At 42.0% G+C, this 18,396-nt stretch overlaps 2 protein-coding genes across 3 annotated transcripts in view; one reads left to right on the top strand and one right to left on the bottom strand.

Moving 5' to 3' along the window:
- The window catches only part of shisa9a (shisa family member 9a), an 84,113-nt gene that overhangs the window by 15,552 nt on the left and 50,165 nt on the right, over positions 1 to 18,396 (top strand). The gene's annotated exons all lie outside the window — the stretch shown is intronic.
- Positions 214 to 7,341, bottom strand: LOC123983499. 2 transcript variants are annotated; one of them, XM_046069762.1, is made up of 4 exons: positions 6,887 to 7,341; positions 5,131 to 5,217; positions 1,119 to 1,238; positions 214 to 358 (listed from the first exon to the last, which is right to left on the bottom strand). In XM_046069762.1, the coding sequence occupies exons 1-4, from the start codon at positions 7,176 to 7,178 to the stop codon at positions 276 to 278; spliced, it is 582 nt and encodes a 193-aa protein (XP_045925718.1). In that variant the 5' UTR covers positions 7,179 to 7,341; the 3' UTR covers positions 214 to 275. The 2 variants fall into 2 exon arrangements, with proteins under 2 accessions (XP_045925718.1, XP_045925716.1); XM_046069760.1 differs by lacking the exons at positions 214 to 358; positions 1,119 to 1,238 and adding an exon at positions 4,019 to 4,471.

Raw genomic sequence — 18,396 nt, 5'->3', positions numbered from 1 at the left:
CCAGTTTCAGGTATAGATCTCCAGACTGAGATCATGTTGCGGCACAATGAGCTCTCACCCTGAGAAGAATAGATTTCTGAGGGAAAACTTTAATCATTCTGCAAAAGCTCATTGAAGTCTTGGAACGACATTGAGACAGTTTATTTAGTGCATTTAACTAGTAGTGTGTAGTATTATACCGCATAGAAATGGACATTTCCACATCATCCCAAAGATGCTGGAAAGGGTTGATATCTGGCAACTGTGCAGGTCAGTGAAGCTACAGCAGGAAATCTTTACAGGAGCCATTTGGTGACTATACACGTTTTACTCCATGGTGTGTTGTCATGCTGGAGGGGTCCATCCAAGTGTGAATAAGCTGTAACAAAGAAGGAATAAACTTGCTTAACAACACTATTCAGATAAGCCTTCCTGTTCAGACCTTCTTCTGTGGGCATCAGGGGCTCTTATGTGTGCCAAGGAAACATTCCCCACATCACCACACTGCCAGCGCCAAAATAACTAAACATATGATACTTGAGCCAAATTCTTAACCAGGATCCAGATTCTGAGTCAGAATCCTTTGTCCATCAGCATGACAAACTCTGTGCTTTGGATTTTGATTGTCCAAGTAACTTTATGGCATGCTGGAGACACACGTTGTTGGTCTTTGCCAAACCTGGCACCCAGCACGGTTTTCGTCTTGATTGAACAGCCTAATTGCATTAATTAGCGCACACAGAGATAACCTTCTTCACTTTTGAGTTGGTGATGTGATTTGTTTGTTTTGCAGGATTCTTGGCATTCTCCTTTGACCCCTCTGATCCACAAGCTGTTTTTCCCACCTGACTGTGAACTGTAGTTTTTGCTCACACCATTACTGGTAGATTACTGAAACATCCCAAAACAACAACAGTCATGTGACTTGTTAGAATGTACAATCTGTGTCAAGGCAGAGATTGTTCCCTATAAACAGCAACTGATATTACATGTAGCCAAGCATTTGTCCCCTCTATGCTTCTCGCTCCGGGCTCTGGGTTTGTTTTGGAGGGCTGCTGGCAGTGCAAGCAGTGCCCAGCGGGATAGGGTGTGGGGTGGGGGTCGTCCATATGGGGATTTCCTTATGACCCACTTCTTACCCCCATGCTGTTGCACAGAAGCCATCTCTCGCCTGCTTGCCTGCCTGCCTCTCCGCTCTGCAGCATTCGTCAGGCAGAAGGAGGTGTCTTTGTCTGATCGCACTGGTTCCCTCGCACTCCCTGTTGCCAAGACACAGAGCGGTGGAGAAGAGCCGACAGTTACACTGGCACTCTGCAGGACCATCGCCTTGCGCGGACTATCACATAATATTCAGTGTTTCATGCACGCAGATATATATGTGTAGGGAACAAAGGCATGTGGGAAAACAAAAGGATTCACATGGAAGACAGCTCTAAACTGTTGCACAAATGGACATTCAGTGCAAACACCCATGTGAGAATGTGCACCCATACATTAGAGCAAACGCATGTGCAATAGCGTGTGCACTCAGACTGTAGATCTTCTCGCATGCATCAAAGATATGCTGCCTTTTCTGTTGTTCTTTGTACAGCAACATTTACACACACAAAACACAGTGATGCACACACTGTACAGTTTTCACCCTTCCAGTGCTTGTGTTCTCCTGCTTACAAATGGAGCAAGGCAGCCGGTCTTTCTTCGGTAACCTACTTTTTCTCTCCCTTTTTCTTTTTTGCTTACACCCTTAACTCTCCGAGGGAGTATGGATGTCTTGCGTGAGTTGATTCCTGCAGCACGGGCCATCAATAAGCGCCGCGTTTAGTTTATATAGCTAATAATAGAATGTCACTGAGGCGTCTTTTTTGGATGAATAGACAGGTCCTGCAGTAGAGTGTCGGATTCAGTCACTGGCTAATCTGTCCCTCTTAGTGCAGGGATCCCTCGGGGCCACTCCAAGGCTCCTGAAAGAATATTCCTCTCCCTTTTCCTCTTACATCTTTCATGAGCTGAAGGGAAGTGGGGGAAAGGTATCAGATGCCTCTTCTGCTTGTGTTTTTGAGCGTACAATGGTGCTGCAAAAGTACGCTGCCCTGCTCCCTCCCTCTTTGAGCTAGAGAAGAAGGCAGAGAGACAGGCAGATAAATACTCGGGATGCTTTTGACAACAGATGGACGGAGGGAGCAGGGGATTGAGAGAGAGGAGGAGGCACACAGAGAAATAGAAGACAGATAAACAGGTATACAAATAAACAGGCTCACAGATAAGAGTGTGTTGCCTACCATGTGCTGATATCAGACAGGCATATGGCAGCAACGCAGAGGCAGAGGCAGAGAGAGATCAGTCTAAACACCAAGCCTCTCAATCCGGCCCCACGGAAGCCTTTCTCCCTATTAGTAAACCCGTGTCACATCTACAATAAAGCACCTAATCACGTTCAATTAAAACAAATTAGGCTTTCACAGCTCAGTCAGGACTGCACACAAACACACGTTCCAGAACATAGCAAAGCAACGCAGGCTGATGCTGAAGACTACAGTCTTTGTGAAGGAAGAACCCTCCCTGTCAGATTACCCCCGGTGAGTGAACAGAAGGCAAAATCAGGGTGTTTCTTGCTAAAAGAGGAGAGGCGCATGAGATTATGTACCTCACAGATGGAGCCATGTGCAGGATGCAAGGCTATTCTGCAGCCTCACTTTGACTCACTTCATCATTGATGTGTTGTCTTGTGGCTTTTGGGGGGGGGGGCAATAGAAAGAGAAAAAAAGAGTGCAATAGACTGTGGTTTCAATGTTGTTGTTGAGGGAACTTCTAAATGTCATGAAGTTATGAGTCCGCCAGCGAAACAAATTACGTCTGTGTAAGATGATGATACAGCATCATGTTATCAAGCTGTTGAGCTTCAAGACAATTCTAGAAAGTATCTAACATGGGGTTATTTGTACCTTTCTAGTAGGGATGTACCCATATGCAACTACGTTATTTTAGAAAGAACAAATAATGCGATGGAAATGAATATTTATTATAGTTATTATTCAGGAAAAGTAAGCTCAGGAATGTGATAAACTGTGTAAGAATGAAACTGAAGAAAAGTGTTACATCCGCAGCTGCAGCAGAGACAAAGCTGCTAGTGGGTCTGTTTGTCTGTCTTTTCACCTGAAGCAGCTGGTGTGTCTGCGGCTGCAGGAGGGCAGAGCTCCAGACAGCTTCACTGGCCGAGTGTGTGAAGCTTTGCTGCTGTTTCTGACCATTTCTGTCACTGTGACTGTGGAGGATCCTTCAGCGCAATATATTTTAAAAACTTTGAGGAGTGCAGAGGAGACAGAGAGGTGGACTGGTTATTAAGGGACACAAGGGCTAAGGTTATATTAGGACAGACGGGCTGAGAGGACTGGTTATAATATGAACTGAGAATGGTCAAGCAAAGAGGCTGAGCAGATTTGAGTGACCTTGTAGTGCACAAGAATGAGGTTCAGACAGGTGAGTATAACCACTGCGTTGCCTAGCAACATAGCATTGTGTGCTAGTGGCGGTGGTGTAAAAACTGTGCAGCTCTCTTTGCTTAGATATGTGTGCTTGCGGCTACAGCAGCTGTGGAGTTTATTTTCTTTATACATCTATGAGTTGTCTGCTTTGGTGATGTTTTATTCTGCTCCTAAAGTGGCCGGTATTTCATTTCTGTAGCCTAATATCGCTTGTTGTACCTGCTGTGGTGTCCATAGCTAGTTATTGTTGGTCATTTGTGTTATTATCTATTATTTGTCCATTATTATCTTCAACTGAAGGCCGTTTTTCTATGTAGTTCAATTTAGTTAAAACATTTAAATATAGTAAATAATAATAATAATAATAATAATAATATAATAAAGAAAGAGAAAGATAGATAATAGAGTATGTTTGAAATCATTTTAATGCTTTGAATGCAAAAGAATTGCATTTCCAATGAATATTTAATGGAAAATACAACATTTGCCTGATTTAACATGACTTCCTATTAAAACTACGCCCACCTCCTGTCTTGTATCCGAATACAGAGACAAACAATTGTGTTGGTCGAACAGATACAGGTAATGACGTCTCTGTATACCTCTACTCTCTAGACATACACCTAGAAACCCTTTCTTTGTTCACCAAACAAAGAAAGCCTGTTAATTGCAGTCTGGGATTGATTAGATTGTTCTGATGCCGTGTGAACTGCATGCAGGTTAAGCCGTTACTGCTCGCCTTTTACTCCCAGGTTCGCCTGGATTCAGCAATTATTGTCAAGCATTTCTCATCCTGCTGCTGGTTGGCGAGCTGCTGAAGGATGAACTAGGGGAAATCTGGCTATTCTGCCTGGCCTTGTCTTCGCAGGCCAAGAAAAGCCCCTCACAGCTGTGCTCCAACACTAAAACCTGCCAGGGATTCAGCCCAAGGGCCAGGTGCAGCAGACTAAAGCTTTTAAACATAAATCTTCTCTTCAGCGGAGCCAGAGGAGCAGACTGTGGGTCAAAGACTGCAGGGGAATAAATTCTGAGGTTACATTTAATTAAATACTATCAGCTATCAAAAGCCTGCCTTCAGCATGCTTTGTAATAATAGAAGCTGCTGGATTAAGGTCAGTTTAACCTCGATTAAAATCAGATCTTGCCATTACCAATTACTGGTGTTATTAAACACAGAAAAAATAAGAAAATAAATAAATAATATGCAACATTTTAATTAGCTAATATTTTTCTAATGTGTTCTTAATCTAACTAAGACTTACAGTCTACAGCCATGCTAAAGGCTCTGTGAGGCTGTGCAGTGCTTTGAGCTAAATGCTAACATCAGCTAGGATGCTCACAATGACAGTGCTAACATGCTGATGTTTAGTAGGTATAGTGTTTGGTATCTAGATACACTACACTAGATACAAAATCAAATTAGTAGCAGTGTACCAAATTTCACGACATTACACTCACAGATATCAAGCTCAGGGTGGCGTTTTGGGGAGTTTTGAATTATTATTTCAGTTTTACAGGTTTTCCGTCCCTGACACAGTATTCATTCAACCCAAATTTAAGTAAATCCTGCAAAAACAAAGTTAGTTCCCGCTTAATATTGCATTCCTTCTGTTTAAATGATATGATGATGATATGTTTGTCTTTACTTTTATCATCATGAATACCATACCTGACAGGCTCTCACAAGCAACGATTGTCCTTCTCTGGTGGTATCTGGATCGGCCTTGTTGACATGTTGTCAGAGATGTCAGCCCCCCTGTGAAGACACACATCATTATCATCACTGTATCCCACTGCCTCTCTCGCTGTCTGTCTCTCTCGCTTTGTCTCTGGCAGCATGTTGCCCTCTGTTGATGAAGCAACAGTCCCACTGCTGACTAAAAGTACAGGCCAATAAGTCATGGTGGCACTGCAGTGGTAGCATCCTGCTAATCAGGAAGCTCAGAAACACTCAAAGCGGGCTCTTGAAAACAGAGAGGGAAAAAAAGAAAAAGTTAGTAGAGGACAAACCCCTTTTTCTGGCGAAAATTCATAAACAATCGGGCTATGACTTAAAAATGAAACATTTTCCTGAGAGAGACAGAAGATCATTGAGAAAAACAATAGGCGCAGATGGTATTGCGGATGCTCTGTTTCCTTGAGTGGTGCTCCATCATCATGATGAATTAAGAGCTCCTCTTTGTCAATCATGTGCTTTAGTGGAGCAGGTATTTATTTCTCTGTTCTCTCTGTCTCTGCCTGTCTCTCTCTCTCTCTGTGGCCCGGTAACTGATGAGCCCTGTCACCGGGAGGAACACCCACTCTGTAGCCTCCGGAGATGACTGCCCAAGGCATTATGGGATCCAATCACGTGACACATCCAATCAGGTTTTTTGAAATACTAAGAAAAGGACAGTCCCTTTCAAACCTGCACAGTCTCTTGCTTTGGCTGAAATGAAGAGGATGTAGTGAGGAGAGATTAAATGTTTGAGTCTGTCTTCAAGGTTAAATTTGACCTCTTTATACCAAGGACTGATCTGATACCAGGGCTGTCTTTTTCCCAACATCAAAATCTGCATACCTCACTACATGGAGCTCATTGGGATCATTTTTATGTAAGGTTAAGGCCAGGCATTGCCATGGCACTAAAAACTAAGTTAACATCCACCTTGACTAAATTAGCTGATACCCGATACTTTCAATAAGGCCCGTATCGGGTGAGATACAGATCTGGTGTGTCAGATCAGCGCATCTCCAATTGTTTGTTCTCTCCCATGTCTTGCTCTTATACTAACTGTAAATTAGATCTTACTAGGGATCTGATTGTGATTGTTATTCAACTATTGCACTCTACACATTGAGAGACAAGACCAATGCAGTGTTTGATTCCAATGTGAACTGACTTTGCAGTTATTAGAAAGCCGCTTTTCTTTCCAAACAACTTTTTGCACATTCTGTTTTCCACCTGGTGTGCTCCCACACATCTGTCAGCACTCAGTGGTGCGGAGGACTTATGGTTTTAAGCGTCTGATAAACAGTTCTTGTTATCCGGAGGTGTAATTTTGCATTTGGTTTGCTCAAATGCCCTTCACGTGTGAGTTGTTTCCATCCACTTGTGAGTGTGAAGTCAGTTGTAATGGCACATTATAATGCATCCAAAATGGCTGTGTCAGAAGCAGTGGGAAGGGAAAATAACAGAATATGTTCAAAGGAAGTGTCTTATGGGAGAGTGATGGTCATCATCAGAATTGTTTTGACACGTATACCATATTTTTAAACTAGTTTCTCCCACAGCAATCAGGTCTTTATAGATATGAGTGATATCTTTTTCTTGCTATGGCAACCGGCAGCGCTTGTAGAAGCAGCAGCTGGTAGTTCCTTTAAACTTCGTTACACTTTTGTTTTTTATCTGTTTTTTCCGGCTTTATTGCCAAAAAATGCGTTACCTCTGACATAAATACAGTCATTGCAAGATGAAGGCAGGAATTTCTTTTTTGGATTAAAGAGCAGCAGTACACGATCCACCGGGCCCAAACAACAGGACCAGGCACCACGGCTGGTCCGGTGATCTCTCAGGGGTGAGGAAAGACAGCCAGGAGAGGAGCCATGCTGGCCCAGCTTGGACTTGATCCTACTCCTGAGGAGCTGGTCTGGATAAAATGGGACTCGTGTTGACCAGATAATGAAATTCAGAGACTGTTCTGCCCACATCGTTGCAGAGACGTACCGCATCACCATCCCGGATCAAGGTACTCGGCAGGTGGTTCATGTTCAGAGCTGTCAGCGTAAGACTCCGGCAAGATGAGAGGAGGTGGACATCGGTGATGCTTAGTGCTCAAACACAGTCAAGATGGACACTGTTTGTCAGACTGTTTATTTTGAGGATAAAACTTTCATATTACTGTCTGGTTGCTGCTGTTTACGTTCACCACACATACAAATTTAAAAAATGCACTGTGGAATGTTCGAGGTGTTTACGTTTATGTAGCCTATATATGTATATAAATAACACTATTGTTGTATTTTATTTTTTTATTTTATATCTTCCCATATTTTAATATAGGCCTACACTTACTTATATGTTTCTGTGTGTAGCACGAAGGAACTACAAGTTTAGTTATGCTGTTTAATGACTAATAAACAACCTTGTACCTTGTATCTTACATTGATTCAGTGACCAGCTTTAACAATGTCCTGTGAGACTCAAGTCAATGCATTGTCCAGCGACAAGAGAATTCAAGAGGGAGATACGTAGATGTTCAATCCTTCTGCAAATGCTCCACAGTGAATAGAAGAGAGAGGGAAAAAAAGATACAACTGAAATCAATAGCACTTCAGAATGAGGAAGGTATGAAGGAAGGCTCTAATCATAAAAGGGCGCAGTGGAAGTCATTTTCCTTTCAAGGGCTCAGCAAGGAACAATTAAGGGTAGATAAGCTATTCTCTCTGCTATCATTTCCCGCCGCCATTTTCCATGACGGACTTTTCAATAATACGGTCTCTCTGCATCGCGCTCCTATCTGTTTAATGGTCAATGGGAATTACTCAGAGATATGTGATTGGCGTTGGAACAGAGTTGGCTGCACACATTCCCCTGTATCTCTCAAGCATTTTATGACACACTAGCTGCCATGCCTCCCCTCTGCGCTCCCTCGCTATCTCTTCCTAAATGGGAGTGTACTGATGCGCTAATGAGTGAAGACAAAGCTAGTAGCATATGGTGATGATAATGAGTTGAGCAATGTTTGGAAAACAAGGCCATGTATAAGGCTGAGGATCTGACACATTGCTTTGGAGCAGGCAGTGTTGTGCACTGAATGCCATACAGCAGCCTTAAGGCTACGCCACACCAAGATATATTATTTATGGCCATGCACACCCAACCTCTTAAGGCAGTATTTCCAGGCAAATAAATGCATAATTTTGCCAGTGACATGCCTTTAAAATTGCAAGATTCGCATATCTGGCCACAGCTGTCAGATCAAGCGCACCTTCAATGACACTATCCGTCATGTTCCAAATGTGTTTAATCTAAAACTATGAACTATACAAAAGTGAACATTGTTAATATTTTTTCATACAATTCAACTGTAAATATTTAGGCTGGCTTAGAAAAGTTTGCTTATGTACTACTAGTGGCAGATGCTAGACCTTCGCCCTTCAAATGATTTCAACTTATTAACTTTCAGCTTATCCATTACTTTTAGCTAACTGCTTCTCTTTGCTTCTTTGTTTGCTTTTGTGTGCACTCTTAGTCACAACATGTGTTGTTCAGGTGTAATAGTCAATTTAATAGTATTTTTTTATTTTATCAAATTAGTTGAGGTACTCCACAATTTTTCCACCTACCCACTGGCAACCGTAGAAGTACCCTCTGAGGTACAAGTACCTCTGGTTGGGAATCACTCTAAAGTAGGCTACTCAGTGACTTTTGAAGCACCTCTAAAAGCTCTATGCAGTTTGCTTGCCTCTCACAGAGCTGGCCTTCTTTCAAATAGTAAGCATCGGTGTCAAATAGTTTCTATCTGTGAGCTTTCTGGCCCTCACACTTCAAAGTTGCCTCCTACTGTTGACAGCGCCAGCAGGTAGCAAGACCCACACAGCCTCGGACATCTGTTCTTCTCTCGCTGCCTGTCTTTCTGTTTTTCTGGCAAACTTTTTTGTTTAAAGATTCAATGAGTTTTCTCCCCCCTGCCCACCAATCACCTAGGTCTGACCCGTTCACCTCAGGGCCCAAAAACGCCTTCCTTGCTCATGCCGCCACATGAACTCCCTCACTTTACCACCCGCCACACAAAAGGGGATTTTACACCGGCTCTTGGCAAAATTCCAGCGAGCTCAGCAGTCGCATAGTGAGGCCTCTGCTCGCTCTGTGATCCTCGCTGTCCTCCATGCTGCAGGAGGGAGATATGTGCCGAAAGGGATGAGGTCAAGACAGATGCAGTGCTGCTTATGTACTGTAAACAGACAGGAGGGCAAATAAAGCGGCTCACACAAAACCTGCTTACCATTTTCAGTGTGACTAAATATGCATATGCAGAGAAACAGAGAGGACTCCACACACTCCTACACATACACAAGGATGTGTGCATGCTGTTACATGAGGGTGAATGATTTGAACGAGTCAAGAGCTCTCAAAGCTATATTATAAATACAGAAAGCTTCACACATTAGAGATTGCCCGTTTGTAGTCTCAGGATGCATTTCTTGGGCACACATTTTTCACATAACTGCTCTGAACTAATATCACAAAGATGTTTACTGTCGCTCTCAGTTTCACAAAACAATCCAGGCAGCAGGTTTGCTGCACACGTCTCATCTTTCATTTTGAGGCTCTATTTACACAGGTTTTCATCGTTGGTGCAGACTTTTGTGTCAACATCGATTCAGCGTCAAAATTCTTTGCTCAGTGATATCCCAAAAATGACTCCTAAAATTGCCTTTTTACCAAACTAGAGCAAGTCTTTCAATAAAACATGCGTACTTTTTTTTTTTGACAATGCCTGACAAACCTGTTAGGATGTGACCTAGAACAAGCTCATAGGAGGCAAGCAGACACGTGAAGAAGAAGCAGAGAGAGATGAACAGACAGACCGACAGAGCAGCAGGCAGTAGAACATAGGTTGCATAACAATGACTTTTTCAGTACAGTACAGCCGGCCTGCCTGTTGATATGTGGGCGCGGGTGACTGCGGGACAATGCGAACTCGCCGTGTGCTGCAGAGCAAATACTACACGAGAGAATACTGTTGCCATGACAAGAGAGAGGAAGGGAGAGATGGAGAGGGTTGAGTAATGACAGAGAGGCAGTTTTGCAGCTGACGAAAAGAAGAGGGTTTATCCATTTGCAGAGTGAGGAGAAAGAGGGAATAATAGATGAGTCAGCTGCTTACAATTGTCAGCGCCGAATCAAACAAGCAGTGAAATTATACTGTACAGCCAGTAGCAATGGAGTCAGGCCAAGCATGAGATAGAAGCACTCCTACATACATGTGCTTTGGCTCTCTCTTGATGTCTCTCTTTGTGTTCTTTCTTCTTCTTTTTCTCTTGCACACGCACACACACACACACACACACACACACACACACACACACACACACACACACACAACACACACACACACAACTGTGCAGTACACATCAAGGGACACAGTTGAATGTGTTGTCTACCCTATTTCCAACAGAATATATTCTTGTCTGGGACATGAGAAAAGCACAGATATAATTTCTGCCCCGGGAGGTTTGCCTCTCGGCTCGACGCTGGATGTCTGGCTTCCCACGGGGGGAGACGAGAGCGGCTTTGAAATCATTCTAGGTTTGTTTTTTTGGGGGGTTTTTTTGGGTGCCGTATGACTCTGCCTCTGCAGCGTTATGTAGTGCACGCTCATGTTGTGCGTTGCTGACTGCGCTGTCTGTTACCTGGTGGTCATAAGCTCATCATCCACACGCTGTCTAATCAGTGCAGTCACACTTACTGTAATCCTGACATTCCTGCGCCTTCGCCCTGCAGGGTGAATTCATGTAAATGTCTTTTTCCTTAATGTTAAAAATAAACGGTGGCATACATTTGAAACCAAATGCATGATCTAATCAGCTGCTTTTGCCCATGATTCCTTAAGTAGTACTCTGTGATGACTTCATATAAGCCCAGTTTCCTTATGTCAGTGATTGATGTAACGTAGCAATGATTCAACCTTAAGCCAATTTACAGTATTCTCCAGTGTTGTGAGCAGTTCTTAAGAGAAAGTAGTAGACAGGAAATAATCAGCAGCAGTAATCTTGCAAGGCCAGACGTCCATCTTGTCAAGCTCACATAGGACTGAGGAAAATCATAATAACTGACCTTTTAAAATCTTCTGGCAGCTGTGGAGAACACCTGCCTATGGAAATGGTGTACCTGGATGGATTCAATTATAATTCAGAACTGTGGATTCCATACTTCGGTGGGAAAATACAGTCGGCTATAGTTGTTCTTTTATTAGTGTTTCTGCACGTTTTGATTAATTGAATGTGACTGACAGCAAATATAAAGTTTGTGTGCTAATCGTAACAACTCTTCCTAACACACGGCGAGCGAGCTCTAATGGACAGCGCATATATTACGAGTGATGACGCCCATGTTAGCTGCTAACTGGAGGGGAAATGGAAACGTCAAGGAGGTCAGCGTTGATGTTGTCCAATGAAAATATTTTGGAGGTCAACAAATCACTTACAAACTGAAATAATCGGATGTTTGGACTTTCGCTCCTTCACATCGCGTCCATGTTAGGAAGAGGTGTAACACTTCTGAATCAAAATTTTAGCATGGCAGTGTCTGAATAAGTATACAATCAAAGTTTTGTTAGTTGGCTGAAGAACTCAAATGCAGGATATAAACAAAATGTAGCTAACTAGCCTAGCTACACTGAAAAAATTTATAAACGCAACACTTTTGTTTTTGCCCCCATTCATCATGAGCTGAACTCAAAGATCTAAGACTTTCTCTATTTACACAAAAGGCCTGTTTCTCTCAAATATTGTTCACAAATCTGACAGAATCTGTGTTAGTGAGCACTTTTACTTTGCCACATCACAAGTGTGGCATATAAAGATGCTGATCAGACAGCATGAGTTTGCACAGGTGTGCCTTAGGTTGTCCACAATAAAAGGCCACTCAAAAATGGACAACTGTCCAGCCAACACAAGCAGTGATAGCCATCATGGATATACAGACAATGAAAAGTGTGCCACCCACACAAACTCAAACTGCAACCAAAGAAAACTGGACAAATTGGTGGAAGGCCTTGATATCCAGTGTGGTATTGCTCCCAAAGGTTAAACTTAACTTCAACTTTCATCCTTACATTCATTGACAGAAAGTGGATTTTTATTGGCACCACATTTGACTGCAAAGAAACTGGAGGATCTGAAGACTACGACTATATCAGGACATCAGCAAAGCACAAAATATTTAAGGCAACATAATTCAAATGAAAGCAGTGCATCCTGTAACTGAACGATTCAGCTGCTGTCTGTGATGTTAACACCGGGTATAGTACATTATTCATGTCAGCTGTAAGACTCTTTACAAAAGACATAATGTGCTGTAGCTTGCCCTCTACTTCACACATATTACCACACTGCTACAAGGTACCCACTAATTTGTTCTCCCATGTATTTGTGCTTGCATCACATTTTTGCCAGTGCACAGCCAATGGGAGCCCCTGCTGCACCACTGCAGTCTCATTGAAATGAATGGGGAAGCCTGCATTTTTTTGCCACTTTAGCTATTGTTAGTGTAAAAGCCCTCTTACAGGATTACATCCCCTTACAGGATTACAGTCAACAATAAATATTTTCAAAAGCACCCAGAGTGGCTACTTCAGAGACCACTGGCCACTGTTTTTTCCACACCCCCTCAGTAAAATAAGACTTTCATGTCCCAACATTGGAGTGCATATGTGTTGAAGATTTAAAGGCTAAATTACCAAGTGAAGAAGTTCAGTTAAGAGACAGGATTGGACTGCTGCTTTTAACAATCCCAATCCATTGTCAGTCTTTTATTTTGAAGGCACTGAGAGAGCCCCAGGAGCAGATTATCAAAATTTAATCAGGAATATAAAAAGCCTTCTGAATCTTTCATTTGAAAAGTCTTTATACAAATGGATCGACCGAATGAAGAAATTCAATACTCTATTCAATACTCTACGATTAACCAGCTTTAACCTGTTTTAGCTCCGGCAAGATCAACATACTTTTCACTGTTTAACTGTCCTTTACATGAACAGAGGTTTAATGTTGGGATCTGATAGGGGCAGGTTTGGTTATTCGCAAAAAAACAAAGATATCATAGAAATATTAATAAAGTTATTAATATTACAAAATGTATTAATAAATATTAATAAATACGGGGCACCACCCTGGAATAGGGACCAATAACCAAATGGGAAAAAAAGTCTCAAAAAGAGGTTTGCCAATAAAGAAGATTACTTCAGCCAATAAATCACTATCATCTATTCTAAGCAAAGATAAAAGAATTCAGCAATCAGCATGTTATATAGAACCTTAAGCAAGGGTCAGGAACCAAAATGGAGGACAATCTCTGTCTGTCCCCACCGAGATGGCGTGGACCACAACTGGCATTAGGTTACATGCTATGGGTTCCAGATGTGTATGTGTATAGATACGTGTAAAGCATGTAAGTGTGTGCGTGTTAGTACAGGAAGCGAGAAAGAAAAAGGGGCACACAGAGCAAGATATATCAAGTCCTGATTGCCGCTGCTAGATACAGTGTAACTAATACTTTATCACACAGTACCCAGCAGTGAACTTGCAATCAACGGCTGTGGTCCTGGATTTTGGTCACGATTAAGTACAGCTATTGACTCTGCATGCAGTGGCAGGAACTGACACGGGTAAAAATACAAAACATCCTAATCACTGGAGTAAAACACAGTAATCATCACTTTATCCCACAGGAACAAGCGGCCAACTTCCATTCAGTGGCCGTGTTGCTGGATTTTGATCATGATAAAGCACAGGTATTGGCTTCACACACAGTGTCAAGAATAACACAAGTAACGGCCCAGCAGCGTGCGAAAAGTTAAACATGCTAAGCATGAAAATGGCGGCCCAGTATATTAAAAAAAAAATCACCACAATGAATCTTCAGCTTACAAATAACACAGTTATACACCTAATCTCTGTCCAGACACAAGCCTCTTACTCTAAATCACTCTTGGTAGCGAGTATCATGCGCCTGTCCATTTTAGGTAATCCTGCAGAGTCCTTCTTGGCTCGGATTCCTTCTCGAGCACCATGCTGTCAGCGGTTTCAACGGCACAGCCCTCGTTTTGGAATAACGGCGTAAGCCGTATCTTCTTCTGCAGGTGGAAGAAGTTATGTTGTGTGAAACAAAGGAAAAAGAAATTAGTCTACTCTCAACCAGCAAGTTAGACTTTCACCTAGAGAAACAAAGTTCAGTGCTGAAAGGGAAACATCTCCTGTAGCTGCTCGCACAGCAGTGGAATGGTCAGGACAAACTGATGCGTTCTCCTTTAAGGCTGTAGTGATATCATGGCTGCACCGCTGGGGTTTCTTCTACCTCCGTGGCAGACAGACTAAGAGATTTTGGGCTTTTGTGTTACATGTAGGCCGCTTTGTTAAGGCTTCTGGCCTACATGCTTGTCTCGTCTTTGTTTCCATACAGTGAGGTCACAACATCAGAAAAATAAGTTTTGTTCATGTTGCTCAAGAGTTGGGTTTTCAGAAAAAAACCTTTCTTGTAACACCACCCTCAGTCCAATCTTTCAGTTGTCAGATGAACATATCTTCTGGCCTTTATCATAAACACAGTATATTGTGTACAATCAAGCTCCCAACAGGATGAATATTGATTTTGTTGACACCGAGACCTTTCACTCAGCACTTTTTGTCAGTTGTCATCTATCCAGTACAGCTTGGCTGTGAAAGCACCAAATAACTCAGATAATTAGACTTTGGTGAAGAGATTTCTAATGAGCTATACTGACCTTTTTTCTCACTTCAGATTCCTTCAATTTCTGAGATTTCTTTCTTTCTTAATTTTTCATTGTGCTCTGACTTTGCCATTTTGACCGCTACACATTTATGTTTATTCTGGTGCAGTACGTGTATGTGCCAGTTATTTTGTTAAAGCTTTGTTGAAATCTTCAGTAAAAACATTCTGGCAGGCATTATATGGCTGAAATGTTGTCTTAATTTAAGATGAGAATGTAGAGAAGCATTGTCATGTATGTTTTGTGTTTATTTGCCATTTTGTTTGACACACTAAAAGAAAAAAAGAAAATGTGCTTGAGAAGAAAAGAAAATGGGCTTGTAATTGCCACTACTTTTCAAACTGATTCCCACCTGTATCCAATGTATTGTCCTTTCTGAATGAAAACTCACTGCCACTGGAAATAGTTAAAAGACCTTGGAGAATCGATATGTAATAGTTCAGCTTGGTGAGTGACTGTGACCACAACAGCAGATTCCCACTGCATCCTTTTCATCTTCCTGATGGTGACAGCTGTCAGTCATCCTGGTGAATGAGTTCACAGTGTGATGATGTCATCAGGGGGCTGTGTTTGTCCTGTGCTAGTGTGCGTGATCTTTTTCACTAAGATCAAAATGAAACCTTTTTTAAAAAGATGGGTCTGGAGCAGAAAGAAAGCAGGATTATCAAACTGTAAGATGGAAGTAGTACAACAGTTGGATCTATTTTTTTGTTTCTCCTAAAATTGCTTGAGGTGAGGTGAGCAATATATGTATGTATTTTGGCTCAAATTTCCATAATCTTTGTCACCATAATCAACTGTGTGAGTGTGTGAAGAAAACTAATAAAGTGTCTGAAATAATTATAGCACTCTGTAAGCAAGTAGAAGCGGAGGAGAAGAAATTGTGGATTGTTTTTCACTCTGAAACAGAATTAGAGTAAATAGTGGTAAAACTGTAGGACAGTGTGATTAACAGGGAGCAGCAGTAAACAGCATTAATTCTTGTCTTGGACCTGCATGAGCAATGGAGATGAACTGGCAAAGAATTCCATTAAGGGACAATTAGCAGGGCATGTTTTATAGATTGGATCACTTAAAATGTTGTGGTATAATGTGATAAACTGCAGAAAATGTTCTTCCCAAAGTGGATATAGAGGGTACAATAAATCCACTAGCACACCTAATCACAAGTCCTAACCCTGACAGCACTGCTGCAATTTTTTGGATGAATCACAGTTCTTACTTGAGGTGTTGAATTGCTTTTGAATTTGGTTCTTTGGATGATGCAAATCGAACATTTTTAACAGGTGCTGGATAAAGCAGGGGGTGTTAGGGGCAACATTTGGCCTGATACACTCATTTTTTTTCTCCTAACCCAGTGTACAGTGTGATTCCACTTTTCTCACTAAATACAGAGCTACGGCCCAGAACAGTATAGCTTAGAAACAAAGGCTGGAAACAGGGTGAAACAGCCTGAATCTGTGCAAAGGTTTCTTTAAAAGGAGATATAATGTGTTAATTAGTGCTGGTAGTCTCATTTTGTTACCTTTGGACAGAACCAGGCTACCTATTTCACCCTGTTTCCAGTCTTAGTGCTAATCTAAGCTAAATTGCGGCTAGCTCCAGCTCCATTAGAGTGGTATTAATCTTCCCATATAACTGCTCCGGACCAACCCGTTCTCACTCCCAAGTCGTCACATATGGACGCTTGGTCAAGAGCCATAATCGTCAGTTTGTGACGCACTAGGCATCCCTTTGACGTCATAGTTTGACGTATTGAGGGAAGCCCTGTTGTGTCAGTTTTTGATGGTAAAGGCAAGTATGATATTTAAGAGAAAAGACGAAGTAAGGAGGTGATTGGGGTGGATAGAGGGCCAGAACCTGGACCTTGAAGCAGGAGAACAGGGTTTGTGTCCCATGCGAAACAAAACATTAAATGTTTTTATTTAGGCGAGTGAGGTAAATTGACATTAACGTTAGTTAACTTAAGTCTTAATTGACATACATAGCTATTTTAACCCAAACCATGATCTTTTCCTAACCTTAACCAAGTAGTTTTGTTGCCTAAACCCAACCAAGTACTTTCTGTGCCTAAACCTAACGAAACTGCAACGTTTCACGACTTTAATTATGCGCGTTTCAACATGGCAAAGTATCGAAACGTTACGTTTTATCTTGAAAGTGTAACCGGATATTGCATATTTATTGTTGCTAAGCGTTGCTAACTTGACTGTAGATCCCTAAACGTCAATAATTGATGCAAAAGGGCTACCCAAGTCTTTAAAAAGCGACGACAAAGGGCCTTGACCATGCGTCAGACATTTGACGAGTAGGGAGTGAGACTGTGTTGTAAAATCAAATAAGATAGAGAAAAGGACGGAGGAAGATCTTGATGGTGAGATGGATAAAGGGAAGGCACTCAATGAAGGAAAAAAATGTGAATGAAGTGATGGAGCACAATAAATGAGTAAAAGCAGAAAGGAAGGAGGGAGGAAGGAAGCCACTGCAAGACAGAAGTGAAGACAACTAAGACTGAGATTTCTTTTTTAAAGGTCCTGCAGGAAGGAAGAGAACAATGAAGATACAGTGACGTGAGGAAGATGTGATGGATAGAAAGAGGGAGAGAAAGCTAGACAAAGAGGGATGAGCTCAGGCATGGTGACAAATGCTTTCATTTCATTTCAAAATATTTTCAAGGACAAAGTCATCAGCTTTGCAGTTCACCTGCTGTTGTGTTTCCCTGTGTGTGTGTGTGTGTGTGTGTGTGTGTGGGTGGGTGGGTGTGTGCATGGTCATTGCAAAGCACCTGCTGCCTTTTAACAAATGCCAACACCCTATATACAAGCTGCGTAGTAAAAGGAGTGCGTCAGCAGCAGCATCAGTCATCTGTCAGTGTTTACACTGCTGTGTGATCACCGATGTTTTGGCTTCGCTCACAGACCAAAACACATTTAATGTAGTTAAACCATAAAATGTTGGTAAATAGACTTGCAGCCCATAAAGATGCTTTGGGTCACAGTTATGTGTGTAACACTCAGGTGAAATGCAAGCCATTATGTGACATGCGTAGATAGCTGTATTGATTAAAACAGAAGCATATCTGTTTTGTCAGACAAGCATCAGATGGACGTGCAGTGCAAATGCATAATGTTTACTGTTGTTGACAGCCTGTTACTCTAAACTAAGCTCAAGCTATCACCGCTAGAATTTGAAGTAAACTGTATTTTAAAGCTGCATTATTAAAGCGGACATACTACAGCCCTGGATACAGTTGCTTTTAACTATGCGTTTGCGTACGCAAGATGGCTCATGCATTCCTTTGGAGAGTAGGTGGCGTACGTCGCCAGAAATTAACGTTAAGCGTACGCAAGATGCAATTCAGCACATGAACGTGGGGGCAGAATGTCGATCTGACAGGCAGGTCTGCAGCAATCTACTGTTCCACACTCCAGCCCAGGTGG

Source organism: Micropterus dolomieu, linkage group LG14, assembly GCF_021292245.1.
Source record: "Micropterus dolomieu isolate WLL.071019.BEF.003 ecotype Adirondacks linkage group LG14, ASM2129224v1, whole genome shotgun sequence".
Lineage (NCBI taxonomy): Eukaryota > Metazoa > Chordata > Actinopteri > Centrarchiformes > Centrarchidae > Micropterus > Micropterus dolomieu.
This window is presented reverse-complemented; position numbering and strand designations above follow the sequence as displayed.

Excerpts from the sequence above, each read along its gene's own strand:
- LOC123983499 (XM_046069760.1), bottom strand. The coding sequence starts at position 7,178 with ATGGTGATGCGGTACGTCTCTGCAACGATGTGGGCAGAACAGTCTCTG. Across the intron at positions 5,218-6,886 it reads TGACTGTATTTATGTCAGAG|GGGGGCTGACATCTCTGACA; the intron begins GTAACGCATTTT and ends GTGTCTTCACAG. Across the intron at positions 4,472-5,130 it reads TGCTTGTGAGAGCCTGTCAG|TCTTTGACCCACAGTCTGCT; the intron begins GTATGGTATTCA and ends ATTCCCCTGCAG.